Below are 22,241 nucleotides of genomic sequence, written 5' to 3' on the forward strand. Positions count from 1 at the left end.
GGTATGAAGCTTCACTGCAGTATGAACCCTGAAAGATCCCATGTCCTGTTACAGTCTAGTTCTGCCACCACCCAAAGTTGTGGTCTTCGCTTTCCTAACACATTAAAAATTGCTTGTAAGGGACAAACTCTTTACTCTGTTCTGAGGAAATTAAATATAGATGAATATTTGTAAATTTGTTTTGTATTTCAGTGTTTAGTTTGTGTAAATATACTTAGTGCCTGTTTCTTAGATGCTCTAGACAACTGCCCTAGATGTGATTCTGTTACTACATCACGACCTGAGATTCAGGACCCGAGTATCAGCTGGTGATACTCCAGCTGATTTAATATTTTCATTTTGATGGCCAAAGCCATCTTGGAGAAAAGGTGCAGCATTTCATAGCATGTGCATGTAAAAAAAGGAAGCTAGTCCTGGTCAGTTTGCTATCACTTCATAGAAGTTGTACACTTGGGAAGTAATTTGCATTCAGTTGGTACAAATGGGATGAACTTGACACACGAGCAACTCAGCCTCAGCCCTTTTTTGAGCTTCCTGCTACAAAAACTAGAAGCACAGATGTCAGCCTGTTCAGTTCAATATGTCAGTCTGTCTTCAAGTGGCATGGCTGTTGAAGTGACCAGAAATGTGTCCTTTCAGTTTATCTGATAGGCTCTCAGTCTCCTCTACACACTTCCTGGAACAGACTTTTCCCCCACCCCACCCAAGTTAATCTTCATTATTATCAGAACTTCTACTGAACTGTAACAGTGATACGAGGTGGGAAAAGGAGCTGGATTCCATCATAAACAACTCACAGGCATAGCCCAAAATTCCCAATCAGAGAATCACCACAAATGACAGGTGGACCCCTGTATCAAAGAGCCCATCCTGATTTTGCATTTAAGCAGGTGCTATGTTTAACTATTCCACTTTTAATTCACTCATATCAAAGGAAATCAATGCATGTTAACAAATAAATCTAGGTACAAAACTGCAGGAATGTTTCTTCTAACCCTCATATATTTCAGAGCCCTACTACATTCTCTCCTGCTTCAATTTTATTTAGTAAGGTGTACAGTTAATTATGGAACTCGAAAAAATGAAGTGTGTACGTAGGGAGGGATTCTTTCAGTGTCCAGGCACATACAATCATGTGAATGTCTTCACCATTATTATTTTTGTTTATGTCCAATACATAGATCTCTGTCCTAAATTGATGATAGTTAAGTATGGAATAGAACATAGGGGGAATACCACATTTTATAAACACGTTAGGTATACTTATAGTAGCAAATGAAATAATGGGACCAATTCAACTTTCATAGACTGCTTAAATATTGACTACAATGTGCTTTAGATATTAGTGGTATGGTGCAGCAAGAACCACTTTCAAATGTCAAATCAAGAAAGTCTTATGGCAAATTGTCACACCACTGCCTCCAGTGAGAACACAAATGTTTTGTGAAGTCAAATAGCTGTTTAAAGTTATGTGTAAGCACATCTTTTATTTGGAGTATACTTGGCTATGTGTGTGAAGTGAACAGTGAGGTGGAGGTTCCTTACAAAGTGGGATGTCAAAGACCAACGCAATGATAAATATGCAGCTGGCTTCAAAAATTTGATCTTGCCCTCAGTCTGTCCAATGGTAAAACAATGAATTGGTTCTGCAAACCAAGCTCTTTTGGAAAGTACTATTAGGCAAAATACGAGGAGGAAAAAAAACATAGTTCACTAAATGAGGGTGGGCTTCAAGACTACTACCTAGAGCGTTAAGTCAGCAAGGATGTATTGTACAAGAAATAATATCTTCTAGAAACACACAATTCTGACTGCTCTTTAACCATATTCTCTTCATGCTATGTATTTATTCACCATTGTTTCATACTTATACTAGCAATCTTATATCTAGAGGAACAAATATGGACCATCAGATGCCTGATGATAACTTCAACCAGGCTACAGACAGATTACTACCTTGATCTGACAGTCTCTGAAAACAGGAAATCATGTAAGCTACAGAGGAGCTAGAAATAATTAAAAATTCAAATTTCAACCAAAACTGGTGGAAACATGAAAGTTGGTATTTAAACTTTATTGAATATGTATACTTAAGACCCCAAATTCAATTAACTGGATGATGTTGTCTCCTGTTAAATTAATGAATTTATTCCCTTTTCTGTCCTCATCCTTTCAAATATGTGAAATCTCTATAATTACATTTTTTAAAATTCTTTAAATATTTTTTGTATGTTGGCTTTACACTCCCAAAGGTTGCATTACTTCTCACACTGATCTACTGTGTGGCCTACAGGGAACAATCCTGGGGTCGTTCCAGTGGAACCAAGTTTGGTGGCTGCTGAAGCCCCAACCTGCACACCCTGCTTCTCTGGGGCCCGCTTTGTGCTTCAGTGTGAGACAGAGGTCCAAGGCAGGCAGGTCCCCATGTATATAAATGCAGCCCGATAAGTATCTTGCTCTTTTCCCATCATTGTTAATTACCAAGTTATTTGTGTGTAAACAGAAGCTTTTGATTTCCTAATCAGCCTCCTGCCCGATTCATTCAGAGATGTCACACACCAGAGTTTGACAGCACAATTAGTCACCATGGAAGCTATTGTGATGTCACAAACACTGAATTGTGGCATCATTGAATGAATCTGGCAGGAGAAGGATGTTGGTTACAAAGGAGAAGGCTTCTGTTTACACAATACCTTGGTAATCAGCAATGATGGGAAAGAGAATATAGAAAAAAAGAGCCTGGTAGTTTAATGAGCATTGATAAAACTAAAAATTTGTAAAGGTTTTTAGAAGTGCATGTGGTGTATTAAGCTACGGAGATAAAGATTCTGTAATTTATACCTTAACTCTTCACCTCATCCTATGTCCTCAGAATTGAAAGCATATCACAGACACAGACCAGTGAGTGTTTCATGTTAATTTTTTCATCTATTTATACATTAGGAGAGATAATAAAACCATTAACTAATCAGGATATCCTACGTCTTTAGGTTTTTTTAAGTGTTAGTCTGCAGAGCACTGAATTTATTAGTGTTTAACGGTATTGGTTTAGGGCATCACATTTCCAGCAAATCATTTCCTTTTTTCATTCGTAAGGGTTCTGAATTACATTTTTAGACATAAAATCCCCTCTGTTAGCTACAGATAGCATTCACAATTCCAGTGCTGGCGATTGCAGCTTATGATTTGCCTTCCTCTGTTTTCTAGAAAAAACATTCCTCATGAAGTATATCTACTAATACTCCAAATGCTACACTTTTTAAAGCGTTATTGTATGCCATGGAGAATTATAGATAGCATTATCTGAGCGATACACTGTTGCAAGCTGCACAGCAGAACCCTGTAACTAATCAGTGCCACAAAATAACAGGAAAAGCAAGACTGAATAACATGAGATCCTTTCAGGTACTGTAATTAAACCAATTCACGGTGTTATTTAATTCCCCACGGTTCTTCCTCTTGCTGTCTTCTTGAAACTGTAACCATGACACCTTAATTTCAATCAGGTGGAGGAGCTGCTGCCTGGAGAGCAGATACCACCACTGGTCCAGAAATTGCCCATGGATTTGCAGGTGGTACCACCATTTTTTCCCTGCCTGAAGTCAAGTTTCGCTAACCCCCTCCCCCACCTCAGCACGTCTAGCTTTCATAAGCATTACTGTAGGTATGTAAGGCTGAGTCTGTTCACCCAGGTCTCCCAGCTGGTGATGAGCTGAGCTGTTTCATAGGACCGTACTCTAAGGATCAAGCTTAATTTGCCTAAGCTGTTTATTTGCAATAGCTTCAGACACAGCAAAGTAGCAACAGAGCGCTAGCGTGAAGATTAGACAATTCTTCTTTTTTTTTTTAATAACAAAAAAAAAAAAAACAGAGGATGGGAAATAAAGGAAGGACTTTAAATGGCTCAAATGCTTACCACATCAAATTGTAATACACAGAAAGCACGTATGTGACTTCAGCTAATTGTACAAATAAAAGCAGTAGAAAAGAAAACGTTCCATCTGGAAGCACATTTATATGAATTACACATGTTTTATGTTCCCAGGTAACCATGCCACCCCTTTGACCATTCCCTACCTAATCCTAGGTGAGGGTGATGCTCCACTAGAGTCCAGCTGTTATCATCCACACAATGACTTTTGTAAACGAGCAGCTGACAGAGGTCCCTGGCTGTCATGTCTGCTAGAATCTCGACCACTTTGCTTGTTCCATCTTCACTAAAGACTTTTACATCCTGCAACATAAAGGGTACACTTACAGATCAACAGCTCTGAACATAGGCAAACCACACAGCTACTGTAGAAAAGCATCATCCTCTTGGTGTGAGGGTTCCAAGCACCTTGGCAGCCAGGACAAATGAAATGGATGATTCACTTTATAACACTTTCTCTGGATGCCCCCTAGACCTATTTCCCCTCCCCCCTCCCCAACACCTCCCTGCACTAAACAAAGATTCAGCAGAGTTAATATGACCACGTACACAGGAAAAGTGAGAGAGCAGGTTCTGTATAAAGCTGTGTAAGGTAAGCAAACGTGAAACAATGTCGAGAGAGTACTTTGGCAACAGTGGGCGAGAGAAATCACATCCAGTCAAACACACACAATTTTCATTGCGATCCCATCGGAGGCCTCTGAACATTCACAGAGGAGCAGGCCAGGACCCCAAAGATTAAAAATGGCTCTCTTGTTCGCTGCTAACTTTTGCTTGTTTCATGTTAGGAAGTCCCACTTGAGGTTTGCCGGCAAATCAATTACCTAGCACAGTCCACACATTTCTCTCCCTGCCCTTACTTCTCTTTTGATCCTAGCTTGAAAGTAGTTTGAAACCAAATATGCATACGCTGTACATCCTAAATATCAATGGGGATGAGAGAACAAGTCAAGAACCTTCTCCCCCACCTCCTGAATTATACAGATGCTTTCCTCTTTGCATTGTTCTGCTCAAGCAAGAGACACTTCCTGCAAAATTATTTCTCCGGGCAAATGTGCAGGTCCCATATTTAAATCAACTCCGTGTTTAAAAAGCTCCGCATCCTAGCGAGAGAAGGAGAGTCTAACAAAAACCTAGAGGGTAATTCGATATGGAAAATCTTACCTCAACGGCACGTAAAAGGCAGCAGTCGGAAGAACAAGATGGCATTTTAAATGGGGATTGCCTCTTGAGAGTTAGTTCTCTGCCTCCGCCGACCCTCTGCAGCCTGCGGCTGGGCGCCTGGGGTGCCGGCGGCGTTAGGGGCGGCCGTACCCTACCTGTCACGTAGCCCCTGCTATGGGGACTGTTTCTGGGGAGGGAAACAACTCTGCCAGAGCTCCACTCAAAGGGTTACACGCAATCTTTGCGGTAGTGAATCAAACCACACTGTGCAGACCAATCCTAGCCCTCCCTCCGACTGATGTAATCATTTCCCACACACTATCAGACTTCCAAATTATTCCCGCCTCCCCCACCTCCCCCCCCCCCCCCAACAAAGAAAAAAAAGGAATTACAAAGGAAATGTGTTTTTTTTTTATGACGACCTCGGGGCGCTTGAGACGCCTGGGGCGGCGGCGGCGGGGCGGGGCGTGGGGAGCCCGGCACGCGTGTTCTGCTTCCCCGGCGCCGGTCCCGCCCGCAGCCCGACCTGCCCGCGCTGATGTCATCGCCTGCAACTTGGGCACTTGAACTTCTCCGCCGCCGCTCCCCGCTCCGCGCTCCCCGCCCGGCCCGACTCCGCTCCGGGCCCCGGCGGTGCCACCGCGCCGGGGCAGAGCGAGAACGGCCGGCCCCGCCCCCACCCCCCGCTCCCGGTGCCCCGGCTACACACAAATTCGAGCCCAGTGAGGGAGGAGTTAAAGCCTCATCCAGCCTAAGTGACTCAAACCCGCGCGTTCAGGAAACGGCTTCATCTGACAGCAGGGATGAGCCAGCTCTTTCAGAAGTGGGCTCCGGAAAGGAGAGGAGCGGGAATCCCGGTTGCTCTGGGGAAGGCATGCGTGCTGTGCAGTGTTACGGCTGCACTCCTGCCAATGCTCAGCCAAGCCAGAGGCATCCTCATACACGCAGGAATTTGCTGGGCGTGGGGGTGCCCCCATTTTCTGTCCTGCGGGCAAGTCTCTATTGTGTCGCTAGCGCCGTGTCGCAGCAGAGCTCCGCATCACACCCGCAGCGGTCCCGGCCCGCTCCGCCACTCGGCAGCACGCCCGTGGGACGGGGGAACACAAATGGATCGATGCCCGAGACACCCCGCAGGCATCGCACCGGAGTGTGCGAGTGGGGAGCGCAGCTCTCGTGTTCTCTCACTCCCAGGGTGGGCAAACACACCGAAAAGCCAGTATGCAACAAGACAGAAAGTAGCTATTTTGTTTGTTTTAGTGGGGAATGGCAGGGACTAACACCCGCTTGTTTTTTTTCTTCTACTTTTTGTAGTATAGCCATAGATTGGACCGAAAAGTTGGCGGTGAAAGAATTCCTTTCTACTTTCAGATTACTCTGAAAGTGCACGTAACTGCACTTTCTGTATTGAAACTAAACTATTTTGGATGGATTTCCTGCCTCGGAAACCAACCTGGTGACATCATTCATTCATTCATTAGTCACGAGAAGCACATCCCTCTGCTCCCTGCCTCAGTTTTCACAGGGGAGCCCGAATCAGGAATATGCTACAGCAATCGCCACTTTCGCAACACCTGGAGGACAAACCCCGCCTCTTTTCCTTTCCTGCTGGGAACAAGGCAGTGATACAGACAGCACCTGATCACTGTCAGTGCCAAGTCCCAGAAGAAAGGCAAAGCTGTTTTACTTGAGGGTGCCTCTCCACCCGTGCAGGTGGAAAAGCGAGAGCTGTAAGACAACCACCACACTTTTCTCTGCTCCCAAGCATTGAAAGCCTTATTGCCATGTGGCCACTGGAAGAAAGCTGCAGCTGTCTTTTATGCTCATTCATGCTCTGCTCTCTCAGTATGAAGTAAAGGGGTCAGGGGTATGTGTCCCACCCTCCCCCTCCTTGCCCAGAGTCTGAGCTGATGCTGATGCCAGCTCCCCCTGAAGCACCCCAGCATTTCAAACTACTGGATACCCAACACTGCAGTTTGGTGTACTACTACTGTAATGCCATATTCCCTCCTCCAGAGAGCCAGGCTCTGGAGGCAGCACCCACTATCCCCACACCACAGCCGCTATGGGTGTTAGGTTACAAACATGGATATGTTCATTAATGGGACCAGTGAGTCCTTGGGGTGTTAACGGGGCCCTTAAGGCCCAGGGACTGGAGTGCAATGGGTGGGCAGCGTGTACGCAGTGATGAGCAAGTTAACTTCACTGACTATTAATAGTGCTGTGTATGCCATCAAGGACAGTGCAAGGCCATGTATCACCACTGACATCACAGATATAAAACACTGCATCAGGAGGGGATGTAATGGCCTGAGCCGAACCTGCCCCAGGGGACAGGAAAGAGGCAGAAGTGAGATGAAACACTGTGCCTCTGCAGAGGCAAGAGTGCAACAGTCCCTAAGAGGCTTACATGGAAGGTAAGGGGATTTTGCGCCCCCACACAATGCTGCAGAGTTATGAAGTATAACCACAAATACTAAACCAGCTTGACAAAGCGTCACCTCCAACAGCTTAACAGCTTCTGTGACAAAAGACACAGATAACAGTATTCCTGCATCACAGAGAGGGCTGAATTTAAAATCAGTTGGTCAAATCCAACTCTCTCACTTTTCCTTTTTCTCTCTTTCTATTTTCCTAAGGGAGCACCTCCCACTTTAAGGGTTCCCTATTCAAACTTCATCCAGCAGAAACACTGTTTCATTTCCAAAATTCATTTAGGGCTTATTATCTACAAAGGAAAACAAAGCAAGATTCACTCAAATAAAATACCCTAATAATGCAAACACTTAGCCTGATGAGAGGTTCAAAAAGTTAGTCTGACACTCTTGCACTGCATCCCTCTGAGAAATGCAGTGAAATGCAACAGCAGACTGCCTGCAACAGTGATTTACAAAAGGCCCTAATTACGTCAGCAGCACAAGGCACCTTCTATTCAAAATTAAGGTTAAGAATGCTAAGCCAACCAGAGCACTATATTGGCTGAACATTCAGTGCTTTACAGCGCAAGGGAGCAGATAACAGACTGCACCATTGTTCTGGGAAGAAGTCTTCCCCCAAGCTTTTCTTTTCTTTTTTCTAAAGACAAAAAGACTTTAAAAATTAAAAATTTAAAAGAACATTAATATTCATCACTTCAGAGGTTTCATATAATGGGTCGCATATCTTGAGTATCTTCATGGCTGTTTCATCTTCCAGCCTCAGTTCCTCAACCTCCCTCAGTATTTTGTGTGTATCAAGTAATGCAAATATTTTAGGAATGTGAAGGGAAAAAACCAAAACAACAACAAAAACCAGAAAACCCAAACAGTTATGTGATGGTCACATAATTTCTTCTCCACTTCTTATGCTATTTCTTTCCTTTTTCTTCAAAACAAAACCTATGACTATACACAATGACCACAGAAATTCACTCTTTTACATGATGTTATGCTAAAAATCTTCAGTGGGAAACAGATTTACATTTACATTCTACAACCTGAAATTAAACAGTGTAATTTATAACAGTGCAGACCAACCCACGTTATCCTGGGTTATGACTCCAAACATAAGAAGGAAGCACCAGTTATCAGAAGGCCCTCTGACTGAAATCTATTAGATCAAAGGTGTCAGTATACTAGTTCTTTTAGAGTTTCCCTCTATAAGAGATGTAGATCAGAGACTTCACAGAAAACTATTAAAGTACACTGGAAAATCATTACTAAGAGCTGCACAAACAGAAAATCAGTCCAGCAAGTTTTGACTTCCATCCCCCCCATTTTCACTCATCAAGACTGGTCAGACATGATTATCATACAATCGGTGAGGTAAATAGAAGGAAAATGGAACTGAAATGTATGCATGTATCTTGTGCAACCAGAGGCAGCTATTCACTGTAGAAGGCATCTATGTACCAGGCAGTACATGCTGTTTTCACTGGAACCCTGTTTTGATGAGATCTTTTTTCTAAAAGCTTTTTATAATCAAAGCTTATCAGCTCACAAGAGCAGAGTCAGAGTCACTGGAGGAATGAGGAAGCTTTCAATTAGGATCGGTCAACTCAAAGCTGCTGAAGGCTCGAGCTCAGCCTGCAGGCTACTCTTGAACTGCTATTTGCCTGGTTGAAAAAAGCAACAAATAAAGGAAGGTTTTGCTTCCTAAAGTTACAAACCTTTGAAAAAGAAAGGCCTCCAAGCATACTCTGTGCACACATGACAGGCAAGCAACTCAGTCAACCACATCTACATGCTGCAGCACCAGCCAGTCCCCCTTTGCTTGCCCAGCGGCATTAAGGCAGCTTTATAAGACATGGAAAATTCAACTGCTGCAATGAAATAAATATATAGGTCAACCCTATGGCTCTTTTTTCCTTCTCTGTTGCACTGCTCCTGCAGGAAAATAGCCCTTCAGACAAAGAGCAGTGGTAACAGCAATACATCGTGGATAAAATCACTTATAGACAAGGCATCAGATAGTATTTTCTTATAAAAGAAAAAAAAAACTGTAAAGTATTTGATCATAGCTTTCCCCCCCCCCCCCCACATATACACATAAAACCCTTGGAAATGCTGAGGTTAAGGTTCTCATAGCAACATTAACTCTCTCCTCTGGCATACACTATATTTAGGTACACATTTAAAAGCCTATGAACAACAAATGGGAACAACTGTTGTACGATCAAGATCTTAGTCTATGACTTTCATATTCCGAACAATAACCTCAAAACAAAATCCCACAAACCCCTGATTTAGTTGGCTGTGTTTCAAAATGATCATTCTGTCCCCCTTCACTGGGCTGACGTTTCTCCCCTCTTGGCCCCTAAATTATCAGGCTAGCCCAGAGATCCAAGACCTTGAGGGGAGGAACATCAGGAGATGGGCAAAGATTTCCAAAAAAAGCTCTTACCTCAATGTAGTTGTCCAGCTCTTTTTATTGCACGGTCCGAGGGGAAGAGTGGGGGAAAAGAGGGCGAACAGGAAGGGTCAGGGGTTTATCTAGGTTCTGGACAGAGAGGACTTCTCTGGCTCTCCACCAACCCTGTTGGAGCTGGAAGGAGGAGACCAGGCTTATCTGATCAGAGTCACAGGGGTCCCAGGCAAAGGGGGGAAAATATGGCCTGAGCGCACTGTAACACTGGGCTACTGAATTTTAAACCCATTTCCAAGGGTCAGAGGAATAACCTGACCTGAAGGGGAATCATAATATCATCTTATGTTCAGTGCTCATCAAAACCAATACTGAAGTCATAAACTCCATGAGGGTTGTACCAGCAAGAGAGGTTTTGGGAATCACTGAGATGGGCAGGGCAGGATTAGGGCTAGGTGCAAGTCAGCATTGGTATTTGGAGGGTTAGCTTTTCTGAAGCCATCATGTATGAACATCCAGTCACACATGCACCCAGTAATTTTGGAGAGTTACATTCCTTGTGAAAGTAAGGAAGAGAGATGGAGCAACTTAACATCTAAAGCACATCACAAAGGCTCCTGATTCTGGACTTATGATGGATGCCGTAAGCTACATTGGCTGAATTCAGGCCACTGTGGTGATTAAGCAAGCAAACATCTCTCTGCACACTATTTACATCACGGTTTAACCCCAGCCAGCTGCTCACTTACTGCCCCCAGTGGGATGGGGGAGAGAACTGGAGGGAATAAAGTTAGAAAACTGATGGGCTGGTGGCAGGCTGAGACAAAAACAGTTTAATCAGGAAGCAAAAGTCATGCACTTGAGCAAGGCAAAACATGAAATTCATTCCCCACTTTCCATGGGCAGGCAGGTGTTCAGCTATCACCAGGAAAGCCCATCATGAGTAATGGTGGTTTGGAAAGATAAAAACCATCACTTCAAACATTCCCCTCCTTGCCCCCAATCCTTCTTCTTCCCCCATTTTCATAGGCCAAGCATGATACTGAATGGTGCAGGATTTCCCCTGGGTTAGTTGGAGTCAGCTGTCCCAACTGTGCCCCCTTGAACTTCTTGTATTCCTCTCCCCTCCTTGCTGGAGGGATGGGGTGAGGACCAGAAAAGACCTTGGCTCTGTAAGCACTGCTGAGCAGTGACTGAAACATCTCTGGAATTATCAACACTGCTTTCATCACAAATCAGAAACATGGCCCCATACCAGCTGCTATGAAGAAAATTGACTCTACCCCAGTCAAAATTGGCACAATTACACACTGCAATTGTTGACATTTGAGCTTAAAGAAATAAGCAAAGTGTGTTACATTGCATGTATACAAATCATGTTTAAAGGAACATATACAATGAGCACATTTGGGGTACAACTGAAGTTTAAAATAGAAGTATTGTAATAACAAGCCAAAGCTTTTCCTCCTCCAATTCAAAACTGCATGTGAAAATTATTATTTGTTATGCAAGCACTGAATTATCTGCTTCTATCTTCTCAAAACTTAAAGCATTTCTTAAATTTAAAAGTATTGCTCTCTGTATAGGTTTAGCATTGTACAGCAACTGCACTGAAGCATCTTCAAAAATCTCAGCTATTTACATACAACTGTGTAGAGCACATTTTCAAGACATAACCACTGCCTGCATGAACAAAAGATTTATTTCAATGTGTGTGCACATACTTAGAGGCTGAAGGTTTGGAAACTGTAAGCTGCTACCCTGTAATTTCCATATTTTAAAAATAAGTAGCAGAATGCAGTTTTAAGTGATACATACCTACATACAGACAACACATCAATTTTGTGACAGTATTCCCAAAAGCTGTTTCAACTCTTTCCCACTTTGGTTTAATGTTCAGATGTTCAGATAGATAATTTGACCTGTTTGACATTTTCACATCTTCCCACTCAATTCCTCATTTGCCTCTCATTTTTAGGTAAAAGAAAGGAGAATACTTTTTCAATCCTTCTAAGAGTAACAATAGGCCTTTTATGAATTTTGCTGAAGCTTCAGGGTATTTGCAGAATGCTGGAAGAGAGAAAGCTTGGGAAGCAGTTTGTATAGGCTTTGACAGTCCACACTAGCAGGAAGGGAGTGAAGCAACAGCCAGCTCACTCAGTCTTGGATCTGGGGGTCCAGACTGTTCCAGCATTTTCTGTTAGTTTTGACTGTAAGTCTGTAAATGTGCTCCCTTCTCTCCACACAGCTCCTCCTAACAGCAATTGCTTTTTATGCAAAATTCCTTTCTGGTTTCAAGCTCCTTTACATACATTAAAAAAAGACAGTTACAGACACTGTTACACTCATTTGATTATGTAATGAAAGGCATTAAATTATTTTGCTGGCATTAACCTTTATCTTTCATATATTTTATTGTGCAATTTATCCCTAGATAGCTTGCAATTCTCCTCAGCTGTGTTTACAGAATGCATTATTTATTGTCTGAATTTGCTCCAAGAGCAAGGTTTAGTACAAAACTTCTTGCAAACACAATTTAAATCACTAACAACCTTAGAAAGGGCAATATAAAGAAAAACCATAATAATTTCTTGATTAAATCCTTAAGTAACCAAGCTAGTTACTGAGTATTTTAAATTGGTTTGCCATTATAAATTGCTCTGTAGAAAAGGAATTATTACCACATCTTCCTTGCTGCACAGGCTTCCAACCACAAGAACCACATTAATTTGAAACTTGGCAGAGGGTGCAACAAGGCTCCAGAGAACAGCTTCCCATTGGATTTAGGAAAATGGTACAGGTCCCCAAGACCTGGATGGTTCCTTCTTTCCCAGTAGAACACTGTGACAACAGCAGCTGAGGCCCTTGTCATCTAGGGCCCAGGCCTACCTATGAGCCAAAAACCCATTCCAGCACAAGGCTCAGCGATGTGCAGTTGGCTTCTCACTTTGATTTACAATTATCCAAGCAGAACTTCTGTGTGGTTAGACCACAAACTCCCCCTTCCCCTGCATGTTTTTCTCAGGAGAGAGGAGCACAAAGGTTGCAGAGCAGACAGTAGGAACACCTTTAAGGGCTGCACACACACCTAGACCTGGCTCCAGCATGCTATTTACATTTACAGGTCCAGCCACATATTACTAGGAAAGGGACCAGAGACTGCTTTCAAAGATGTCTTTAGAGACTGAGGATTGGTATTGGAAAATGCAAGCATTTTTAATGCATGGGAAAACCTTTGGGGTGTGGCTGTCTCTTATGTGATAAAATGGGACCTTGGGATTTTGACTGTGGTTGATGTAGTAACAGAAATAGAACAAAAACAGCAGCCCAACAATAGGGGACAATGCCAAATAATTTCCAGTTTATTTGGAATGTCCAGACACTACAAAACAAACAAGTTATTTTAAGAATGAGTAGTTATGAAATTTGTCTTGAACAAATGCAATCCAATTTACCTAGTCTGGTAGCAGAGGAATCTAAGCTAGCGTTAAGATGTAGGGCTGAACAGAAATTAAACTTAAGAGTGCAATACAGGGTAAGACAAAGATAGACCCTCTTCCCACTCCTGTGTCTTCCTCCATCCTCCCAAAAAAGTAATCACAAGGAGTGAAAAAGCCAAGGATTTAAGGACTTGTGAATCTGTTCCCCAGTGCTTGCAAGAGCACAGTTCCTAAGGTTTCCTCTGCATCCCTGAGGGCTAAAATGAATTTAAAAAATTAATGAAAACAAGTTCTTAGCTGAAGTCCCAGCTCCTAGATGTGCTAGCATTGATTTCAGCAACATGAAAAGTTTTCAGAAACAGATGCAGTGATGCACTAGATTACAAAAAAAAAAAAAAAAAATCTATCTTTACAAGAGTTCTTTTATTCTTCACACACACACATGGACACACACATCCTGATGAAACAATGACATCCCAGAACAGGAAGTTCCACCAAAGATGCCAGGAGGGAGAGGGGGAGCTAGAAAGCAAAAGAAAAACTTTTAAAGAAAAACTTCTATGGATTCAATATGCAAAGCTTGATAAGAAGAATCAAGTACGGTATGTCACATGGAGACAAAATACAAGGACTACAACCAACCTAAGTTTAAAAATACGAACATGAGAACAACTTAGGACAGTGAAAAAGATAACGGAAGCTACTGGAAAAAAGAAAGGAAAAACACGAAGAAAGACTCCTTGTGAAAACTGGCCGTAACCTACGGGCACTCAAGGAATTATGACCATTTAAAGAATAAACACCCTATGAAATTTACAGAACAATGGCTTCCATGCACTGAAAATCCCAAAAGCTCAAGCACACTTGGAAATACAAATTTCCTGCACTCCAACAGTATCGGGCACAACACACAATCGGTTTTTCCAAGCAGGCTGAGTTCCTACTGCTCTGACAGTAGCAGCAGGGTGCTTTATAAGGAGAGGGTGACAGGCTTAACTCCAGCAGCATGGCAGAGCATCCCTAATGCCTGGCCATCAGCTGCCTCCACACCATACAGTATTCAGCAATATTGCTTAACTTCCCGTCTCCCAAGCTACCGGCTCTGGAAGCCAGCGATTCCAAGCAGCGAGTATCAGCTAATTGTTGCTGCCTGCAACGTTCAGGATGTTTTATGGGTCAGTTTGTCACATGCACATAATAAATGCTTTTAACAGAGCTGCTCTCATTGGGCAGGGAGGGGATTTCTGCGCAACTGTGTAAGCATCAATTGTGTGGCCAGAATTAACCCCCTGCAGATCTTTACCCAGGAAAAGTTATATCAATGGAAGAAGAGAGCTTATGTTATCCTCTCCCCAAGGAATGTGCAATTGTCATTTTCATTGATTTCTTTAATAGGAAGAAAACTGTTCTGTGAAACTGCTCTGTTGTTTAATTTTTTGTAAATTTAAGTACCAGAAGAAAATAATGGTGTGATATAGCAGAAGTTTCTAGGGCTGATGTAAGAACTAGGGTTATGGCACCACAATTAAGCTGGATGTTCTCTCTTGAATGCAGCCAGGTCCATGCAAATCTCTCTTTCTTGCAACCTGCTAAGAATTATTCATTTTCAGTAGAAAAGAGTGAGAAAAATATTGGCATAAATCCAAAAACAATACAAGAGATTTATTAGCATACAGTGTTTAATTACCCCACCCAAAATACTTAATGTAGAGATCCAAAGTACCAAAAAACTTTTCGTATCTCTCACTTCACTGCAGCACCCATCCATCCATGCACACTACTGGAAGATCAACTCTCAAGTTTAAGTCCACAGCAAGCATCTCTAACTTATCTGTTTCCAAGTTGCCTCTCCAGGGCTTGCTTGAGACCATTTTGCACATCCCTTCCTCCAAGTAGGGGCACCACAAACGAAAAAACAAACACAAAAAAACCCCACACAACCCAACCCTTTGCTTAGCTTACAGGGACAAATTCCTTGCTGCCATGGTTACCACTCCAACTTCTCCCATGGAACTAGAAATAAAAAAAAAAAATTAAAAGAAAAAAAAACCCCTTCCCTGAGAACAGACGGCTATATGTTAGCTCTCCCTCCCCTCACTCATCATTGTTAGCCACTAAATCAGCTACATCTGGCATATTTAATTTGGACTAAATAAAATGTCACTAATTAAAAAGATGCAGAAAAAGCAATCCATGACATTATAAAAACAGCTTGGTATTCAGCCTATTATGAACTGAAAGGAATCAACCAGTTTCTTCCAAAAGCTGAGGTCCTCTATACAATCCTACTCAAAACAACATCCTCCACCTCTCCCCTGTCATCTACATGTACTGAGGTTTCCAGGCATTAATTCCTGGAGCAGCAGCAGCTCAAAAGTGAAGTAGTTAGCTCATTATAGATTGTATTATATGGGTTGAAGTCTGCAGCATTTATGCCAACTTTTAAAAAGAAGGTTACTTTGCTAAAGCGACAATAAGTAAGACATTCAGTAGGCACACACACAAGTTGCTTTAAAGGACCTGTGGCCACATAGCAGATGAACAGTAATAACCTCTCCTCTCTTATGTTCTCCCCAGTTCCCAGCAGCCTGATTTGAAGTATCACAAACTGCTCCATCCTTCCTCTCTTCAGCCTGTTCCTGAAGATTAACATGTCAGCTCTCTGCATCTCCTGCTGCAGGTCACAGTGCAGAGATGTGACTGCTGCTTTGTACCAACACCTACTCCAGAGCAGCTCCTCTCTTACCTTGACATCAATACACCCTCCCCACTCAGTCCTTCCCATCATATTACACGTGTCTTTCTCCTTTGCAGGAACATCATTATCAGTATTCCACTGCTGCTTATCAAACAGATTTCAGTGCAAAGCTGCACTGAATCATATAAACCTCTTTTCACAGACCTTAAATGTTTTCCATCATCTTTTTTGCCAACTGGTAATCTTTCATTCTATCCTTTGTGAGTAGTTGAATAAGCATTTGAGTGACGTTATTTCTTTGTGCCTCTCTTGGATTTCCCAAGAGAACAGATTATCTTCTAAGTGCTCTGGTCCAGGTTCTCATCATTTATAAATCAGATGACTGGCTCCTCTGTTTTTACTGATATATGACATAGAACACATATTTATGTGTGCTTTGATTGCCATTGTTCAATTTCACTACTATTCATAATCAAATAAGATCCAAACATTCAACATAGAAATCCCTCCACTAAAGTAAATTTTAATAGAATTTTTACAAGATATTCAAGCGGATTACATTGGTAATTCTGGCGCATGCCAGGCAAGCAAAATATTACCTATAGAAACTCAGTAGTTATAAATTAATTAACGGAGCTTTACCCTCATAACTCCAAACTTTATTATTAAAGACATGAGACAGAGATGATATGTTTGAAAATCGACACACCTTTGACCATTTTTTGGGTTGAGGTATCTTTTTTTTTCATTATAAAAGTTTAGGAACAATCACAGGCTCACATAGGTTTGAGGGATAGAAGGAATCTCTGGAGGTTATCTGATCTCCATCCTGTAACTCAAGCAGGATCACCTTGCTCTCCGGGACAGTGTCCAGGTGCCTTGGAATATCTCCAAGGACGGAGATTCACAACTTCTCTCAGCTGTGACTAAGAGCAGTCAGTCACACTCACAGTTAAAAGCGCTGCCTCACATTCAGAGGGAACATCCTGAGCTTCCATTTGTGCCTGTCACCTCTGTTTTTAACCCTGAGGACCACTGAAAAGAGCCTGGGTCTGTAATTTTTGCACCCTCCTTCAAGGTAATTATGCACATTCATAAGATGCTCCTGAGCTTTCTCTTTTCCAGGCTGACAGTCCCAGCTCTCTCTGCCTTTCCTCACAGCACAGATGCTCCGGTCTTCATATCATCTCTCTGGCCTTTGCTGGATGTCCTCTGGTATGCCCACATCTCTCTCGTGCTGTGGAACCCAGAGCTGGACCCAGTACTCCCTATGTGGCCTCATTAGGGCTGAATAAACCTCCCTTACCTACTGGAGATGCTTTGCCTGTGGCAGCCCAGGATATCATCAGCCTTCTTGGCAGCAAGGGCATACTGCTGGTTTCCATTCAACTTGGACCAATATTCACCAGGACCCTCAGGTCATTTTCTGCCAAGCTGTTTTCCAGCTGGGTGACTCCCAGCATGTACTGGTGCCTGGGGTTTTTCCTCCAAAGGTGCAGGACTTTACATTTGCCCTTGTTAAACTTCATACGATTTCTTGCAGCCCACTTCCCTAGCCTCCAAGCTCTTATACAGATAGTGAAAAGTTACACAACCATGACATTAACTAAAAGCATAAAAAAGATCTAGTTTGATTGTAGACCAGGAACCCTAAATGGGTCTTTTTGTAGGATTCTTCATCGGTGTTTTCCCAAGCCAAGCCAAAGTGGTTTTAAGTTCCCTTAAAGTTAGCATTATGGTCGGTTTGCCAAAGGCTGATGAACTTAACAGTGGAGGTATAAATATGAAGTACTGTACTGAAATCAATGTCACAATAAAAAAATGCTTCCTCATATAGAACTAGATAACATAATGCCAGAGATCTGATGCCAAAGGCTGCATGAAAGAAAATGCTACTTCTTCATTCAGCATCTGCTTCAGATTATTTTACATGGAAGTCACTGCTGCTCTGAAGCTGTCAAGGCACAGTCAGCTTCCAATTAAACTACTTTATCTTTGAAGTTAATTGGAAGCAAAGCTTTCTCCTCCCTATAGGCATCCCCCTACAAGCAGGTAATCTGGATAATTTCCAAACATATTCATTCTGTGCTGCGCACCCAATTAAATATTTTACACAAATGCAATCAAAGAGCCTTCTCTCTAATTGAAAAGTTTAAGCAACAATTTTCATGAGGATATCATTAAACATTTAAAATAATTACCTGTATTAAAAAGACAATTATATTCAAATAGCTCACATGCCTGGTTTCTTTGTTTAGTGCAAGCAAAAGGGTATGAAAAAAATCCCAAGAGGAAAAGAGAAAACATTGGGTGAATCTTTTAAGATAAGAGACACCCTTAGAAATCAATTCTGCATGATATTAAGTGGGAAATCTTTTAACAGTGGCCTTTCTACTGTAGATGATCATAGAGAAACCAACCATTTCCAAGACTCCAAAATGACAAGGGAGCTGACTCTGTATTTTTTATGTGCTATAGATAACACATAAATGTCATTACCTACAAGCATGCTTCCTTCTGCTCCTTTTTCCCCTCCCTAAATTATTGTCAAGGGGTTAAACAAATCCACCATGCAAAGATACCAGTAACTTTATCGCTGTCCTGGCACAAATGATAATTTTTTTCTCAAAGGATTTTGATGGTTCTGTATTTATATCATGGATCTTCTTTAGGATTATGCTGAGAAAAAATCTGGGTCATTGAAACCTTCTTGAACTGAACCATAGAGAAAATGGAAGAGAATATAAAGGCACTGGTGTCAGGTTTATTAAAGGAAAATCCCTTTTTCCAAGCTCATTTCCCACCCCCCCCCCTCCCCCCCCAGACTGACTGGAAGAAGGTAGATCAAGCTTTGGACATCTTTCTTTCTTATTCTGAAATTTCTATTTCCATGAGTGCATCATTCCATTCCCTTTCAAAATAAAACATTTTTTAAATGCTGTGCACTTAGCTCACAGACCCAGTGACATAAGATTAAGAAAGCTAGCCTCAAAAGGGAAAAGTGCAATTTAGATCAACATACAAGGGAGGACATGTAAACATCTCAGGATCTTAGGTCTTGGGCAACATAAAATTTTAATAGTCCCTTCTAGACAAAACTTGAACCAAATATATTTCAACATAAACAGTGTTTTTCCCTTCCCTTCTTTCCCCAGACAGCAGCTTGGGTTTGATATGAATCTGAATACTAGATTTGCTTCCCTTACCTCTATGCTTATTGCAGTCTTGTATTTATGTAAACGAATAACATACACTAAAATATCATTCTATACACTTCAAATTTCAATATCTAATACTTCCATTCAATTGCCATGTAGAATTTCATAAGTTAAATACATAGTTGTACATGAGAAAACTAATTTATTTTGAAGTGTCCTTTAAAAACATGTTGTATTAATAAATAGCAATAATATTAACTATTAATTAATACTTCCTTTCTAACTGTGTCAAACCAAATCTGATGACCTCAGCAAATTTCACTACTTACCACTTTCAATACATTAATGTAGAGACAATTCTACGCATAAGGAAAACTATTGCCTTTTTAAGCTTCAGAAGATTGGTGGCTTTGGGTGGTGGCAGAGCATAAGGCTTCTTACTGGAGGAACATCTATCTTGCCTTTTACACAGCATAGAAAAGTGCTTTGTTGATACCTGCTAGGTATCAACAAAAAAAAATATTCAGTACTGAAACTATTTTTGGTTCAACTGTTGCTTATACACTCTTCAACATAACTGACACTAATCAGACCTAAAATGTAACTCATAATAACTCTGGATTTGTTTCCAGAGTTCTGTAGGTTCTTCTTTTAGTTAACTCAAATTTTCTTGGCTCACATCAACCAAGGCTTTGCCAATCTGTGCACCCTATGAATTGCAAATTTTAAAACATAACAAAATAGCTACTGCATTAATTTCCTTCAGCTACACCATGAAAACCCTGTTTAAAGAAGAAGTGAAAAGGTACATTCTCTTCAAGTGTGATATAACATTCTTCCCTTCCATGGGCTATGCCTCATTAAGCCAAATGTCTTAATCTTCTCTGCAGACACCATTATTTTCCATGTGTAAAGACTGGATTAAATAAATTACCAGGTAGCCTCATTCTGGGGTTCAACATGGAAAGCACCTTGAGATGACAAATTCAGGTTTTTAAGTTAGCTAAAGAATCTGAAAGAGATCTTAATGACTTTGATTGTCCATAATGAGGATAATCAGTTGGGGAAATTAAACCTCTTTCCTTTTTCACAAACCAGCTCGAGTTTCTTGCATTTGGTTTTCCACACATAACAAGAGCTAATAGTAACTTTCCCTTGTACAAAATCAGAAAGCAAATCAGATGTAAATTACTTTCTGAAATGGCAGTCCAGTTCCTCTCCCTTAGAAACTCTTGCTATTGCTCTCCCCTCAATGGACTTACTGGCTCTTGAAGAAGAGATACTTCCCTGCCCAGATTCCCATTTGTTACTAAATTGTCTTTTTTCTCCAAAATTGGCATCACTATTGTGTATCAAGTACCAATGGCTAAAACCATCTGTCCATGAAAGTCTGTATTCCCTCCCTAAATCTTATCTATACTCCTCTATTGAAAAGGGTACCTCAAATGTCTGAACACTGCACACAGAAGTGAAACTGCTAAACTGATGTGGAAGAGTACTGACTTGAATTTGCACAAGAAGACTGTGACATGAAACTCATTTTTCACAGGCCCTTAACAAATGAGAGAAAAGAATCAGCCCTGGAGCTGCCAGCATCTCTGCAGGTAAACAAACTCTGCTGCTTTTTCCAGGAGTAACTGAGGACATTGGCCATTCAGGTACATGGTCAACAAAAATTTCCCACTCAGAAAAAAAGGCCAAATTTGGTCCTAATAAAACAGCTCAGTAACTTAGGGTAAGGAAAGGATCTTCATGATCACAGATCTCTACCTGGTTTACATTCCTCCTGAACTACACAGAGATGGCAGTCATTTCAGCTGTCACTAGCCACCCCAGTCAAAGCACATCCTGTCTCCACTAGTCATTCAGGTTCCCACTGTGGCCAACAGAAAGAGAAAGAGGCACTTGCGCAACCTATCATCTTTTATAGCTTTACCACCCTAAGATTGCATGAAACCACTTGAAAGTTACTTCTCTGTGTCAACATTAACTGGAGACAAGCAACCCAAATAAGAAGTGAGGAGGAACAGAGTACGCACCAAGGTCCCTTGGTCAGACCATAAGGCCCATCAAGCAAAATATGGAATGCAAGACTTTCCCAAAACAGCACTTACTGCTGTTTTTGACAAGAAGCAAGCATCTACCTGAAGAGGTCTGTGAGCAGACTCTAAGGAGAGTAAAAGGCTGGGACTACCATGACTGCATCTGACAGCAGAGATCTGACAACCTAAGGATGATTAAATCCAAATCTAACAGAGGTTTTATGAGACTTATGCACTGAGTTTGAGCCTATTGCTGATTTGACCACTCATGATATAAAGTCAGACACAAAACCATAAAAATTTCCTTCACCAAGAAATCCCAATACCATCCTTTGAAGTTAAAAGTTTTTTTATCTCCACTTCTTCCAATCTGAGATTCAAAAAAGGGCTCTTTGTAGTTAGGCAAAACAACTATAACGGATATGTTCATTAGCCTACATGCTACTTTCGAGCAGCAAAAAAAATGCCACTGCAAGCAAATAATATGAGAACAGTGGCCATTCCTACTACTTGTCAGTTGTAGGTAAAGACCACCAAGTTTGTCTTAACATTAATCCACACATTTTATAATTCAATATGCAATCAATAATCAAAATAGATTTTCATGTCCAGATACCGGTAATTCAGCTACAGCATACAAACTTAATTTGTATTTGTGTTATGCAAAGTCAAATATGTCCTTCAAAAATACTTCATTATGGTTATAGTGGAAAAGCAGAATTGCCCAGCATAAAGAAATACTCTTCAACAACCATTCAAAAGATCTGTTAAGTCAGTGTGGAAGAATTGGCCTTGCAAAAGTTTTGCACCAACACAATTAGGTTTGAACAAAAAATCATTGAAGAAGTCCTTTTATATCAGGGTCAGAGTTCTGCATTGGCTGCAAGTCTAAGCCAAGCAATCAGAGCAACTATCCAGTCAGACTTTAAATACCTTCTCTTCAAGTATTTCCAGTGTATTTCTTGAACT

At 41.4% G+C, this 22,241-nt stretch overlaps 1 protein-coding gene across 3 annotated transcripts in view; it reads right to left on the minus strand.

Moving 5' to 3' along the window:
- GRB10 (growth factor receptor bound protein 10) overlaps positions 1-22,241 on the minus strand; it is a 144,165-nt gene that overhangs the window by 19,175 nt on the left and 102,749 nt on the right. For all 3 annotated transcript variants that reach the window (XM_041714656.2, XM_030265742.4, XM_002192039.7), the window contains exon 6: positions 4,078-4,234. In XM_041714656.2, the coding sequence (XP_041570590.1) occupies positions 4,078-4,234 (157 nt within the window). The remainder of the gene's footprint in view (positions 1-4,077; positions 4,235-22,241) is intronic.

The sequence above is a fragment of the Taeniopygia guttata genome, chromosome 2, assembly GCF_048771995.1.
Source record: "Taeniopygia guttata chromosome 2, bTaeGut7.mat, whole genome shotgun sequence".
Classification (NCBI taxonomy): Eukaryota; Metazoa; Chordata; class Aves; order Passeriformes; family Estrildidae; genus Taeniopygia; species Taeniopygia guttata.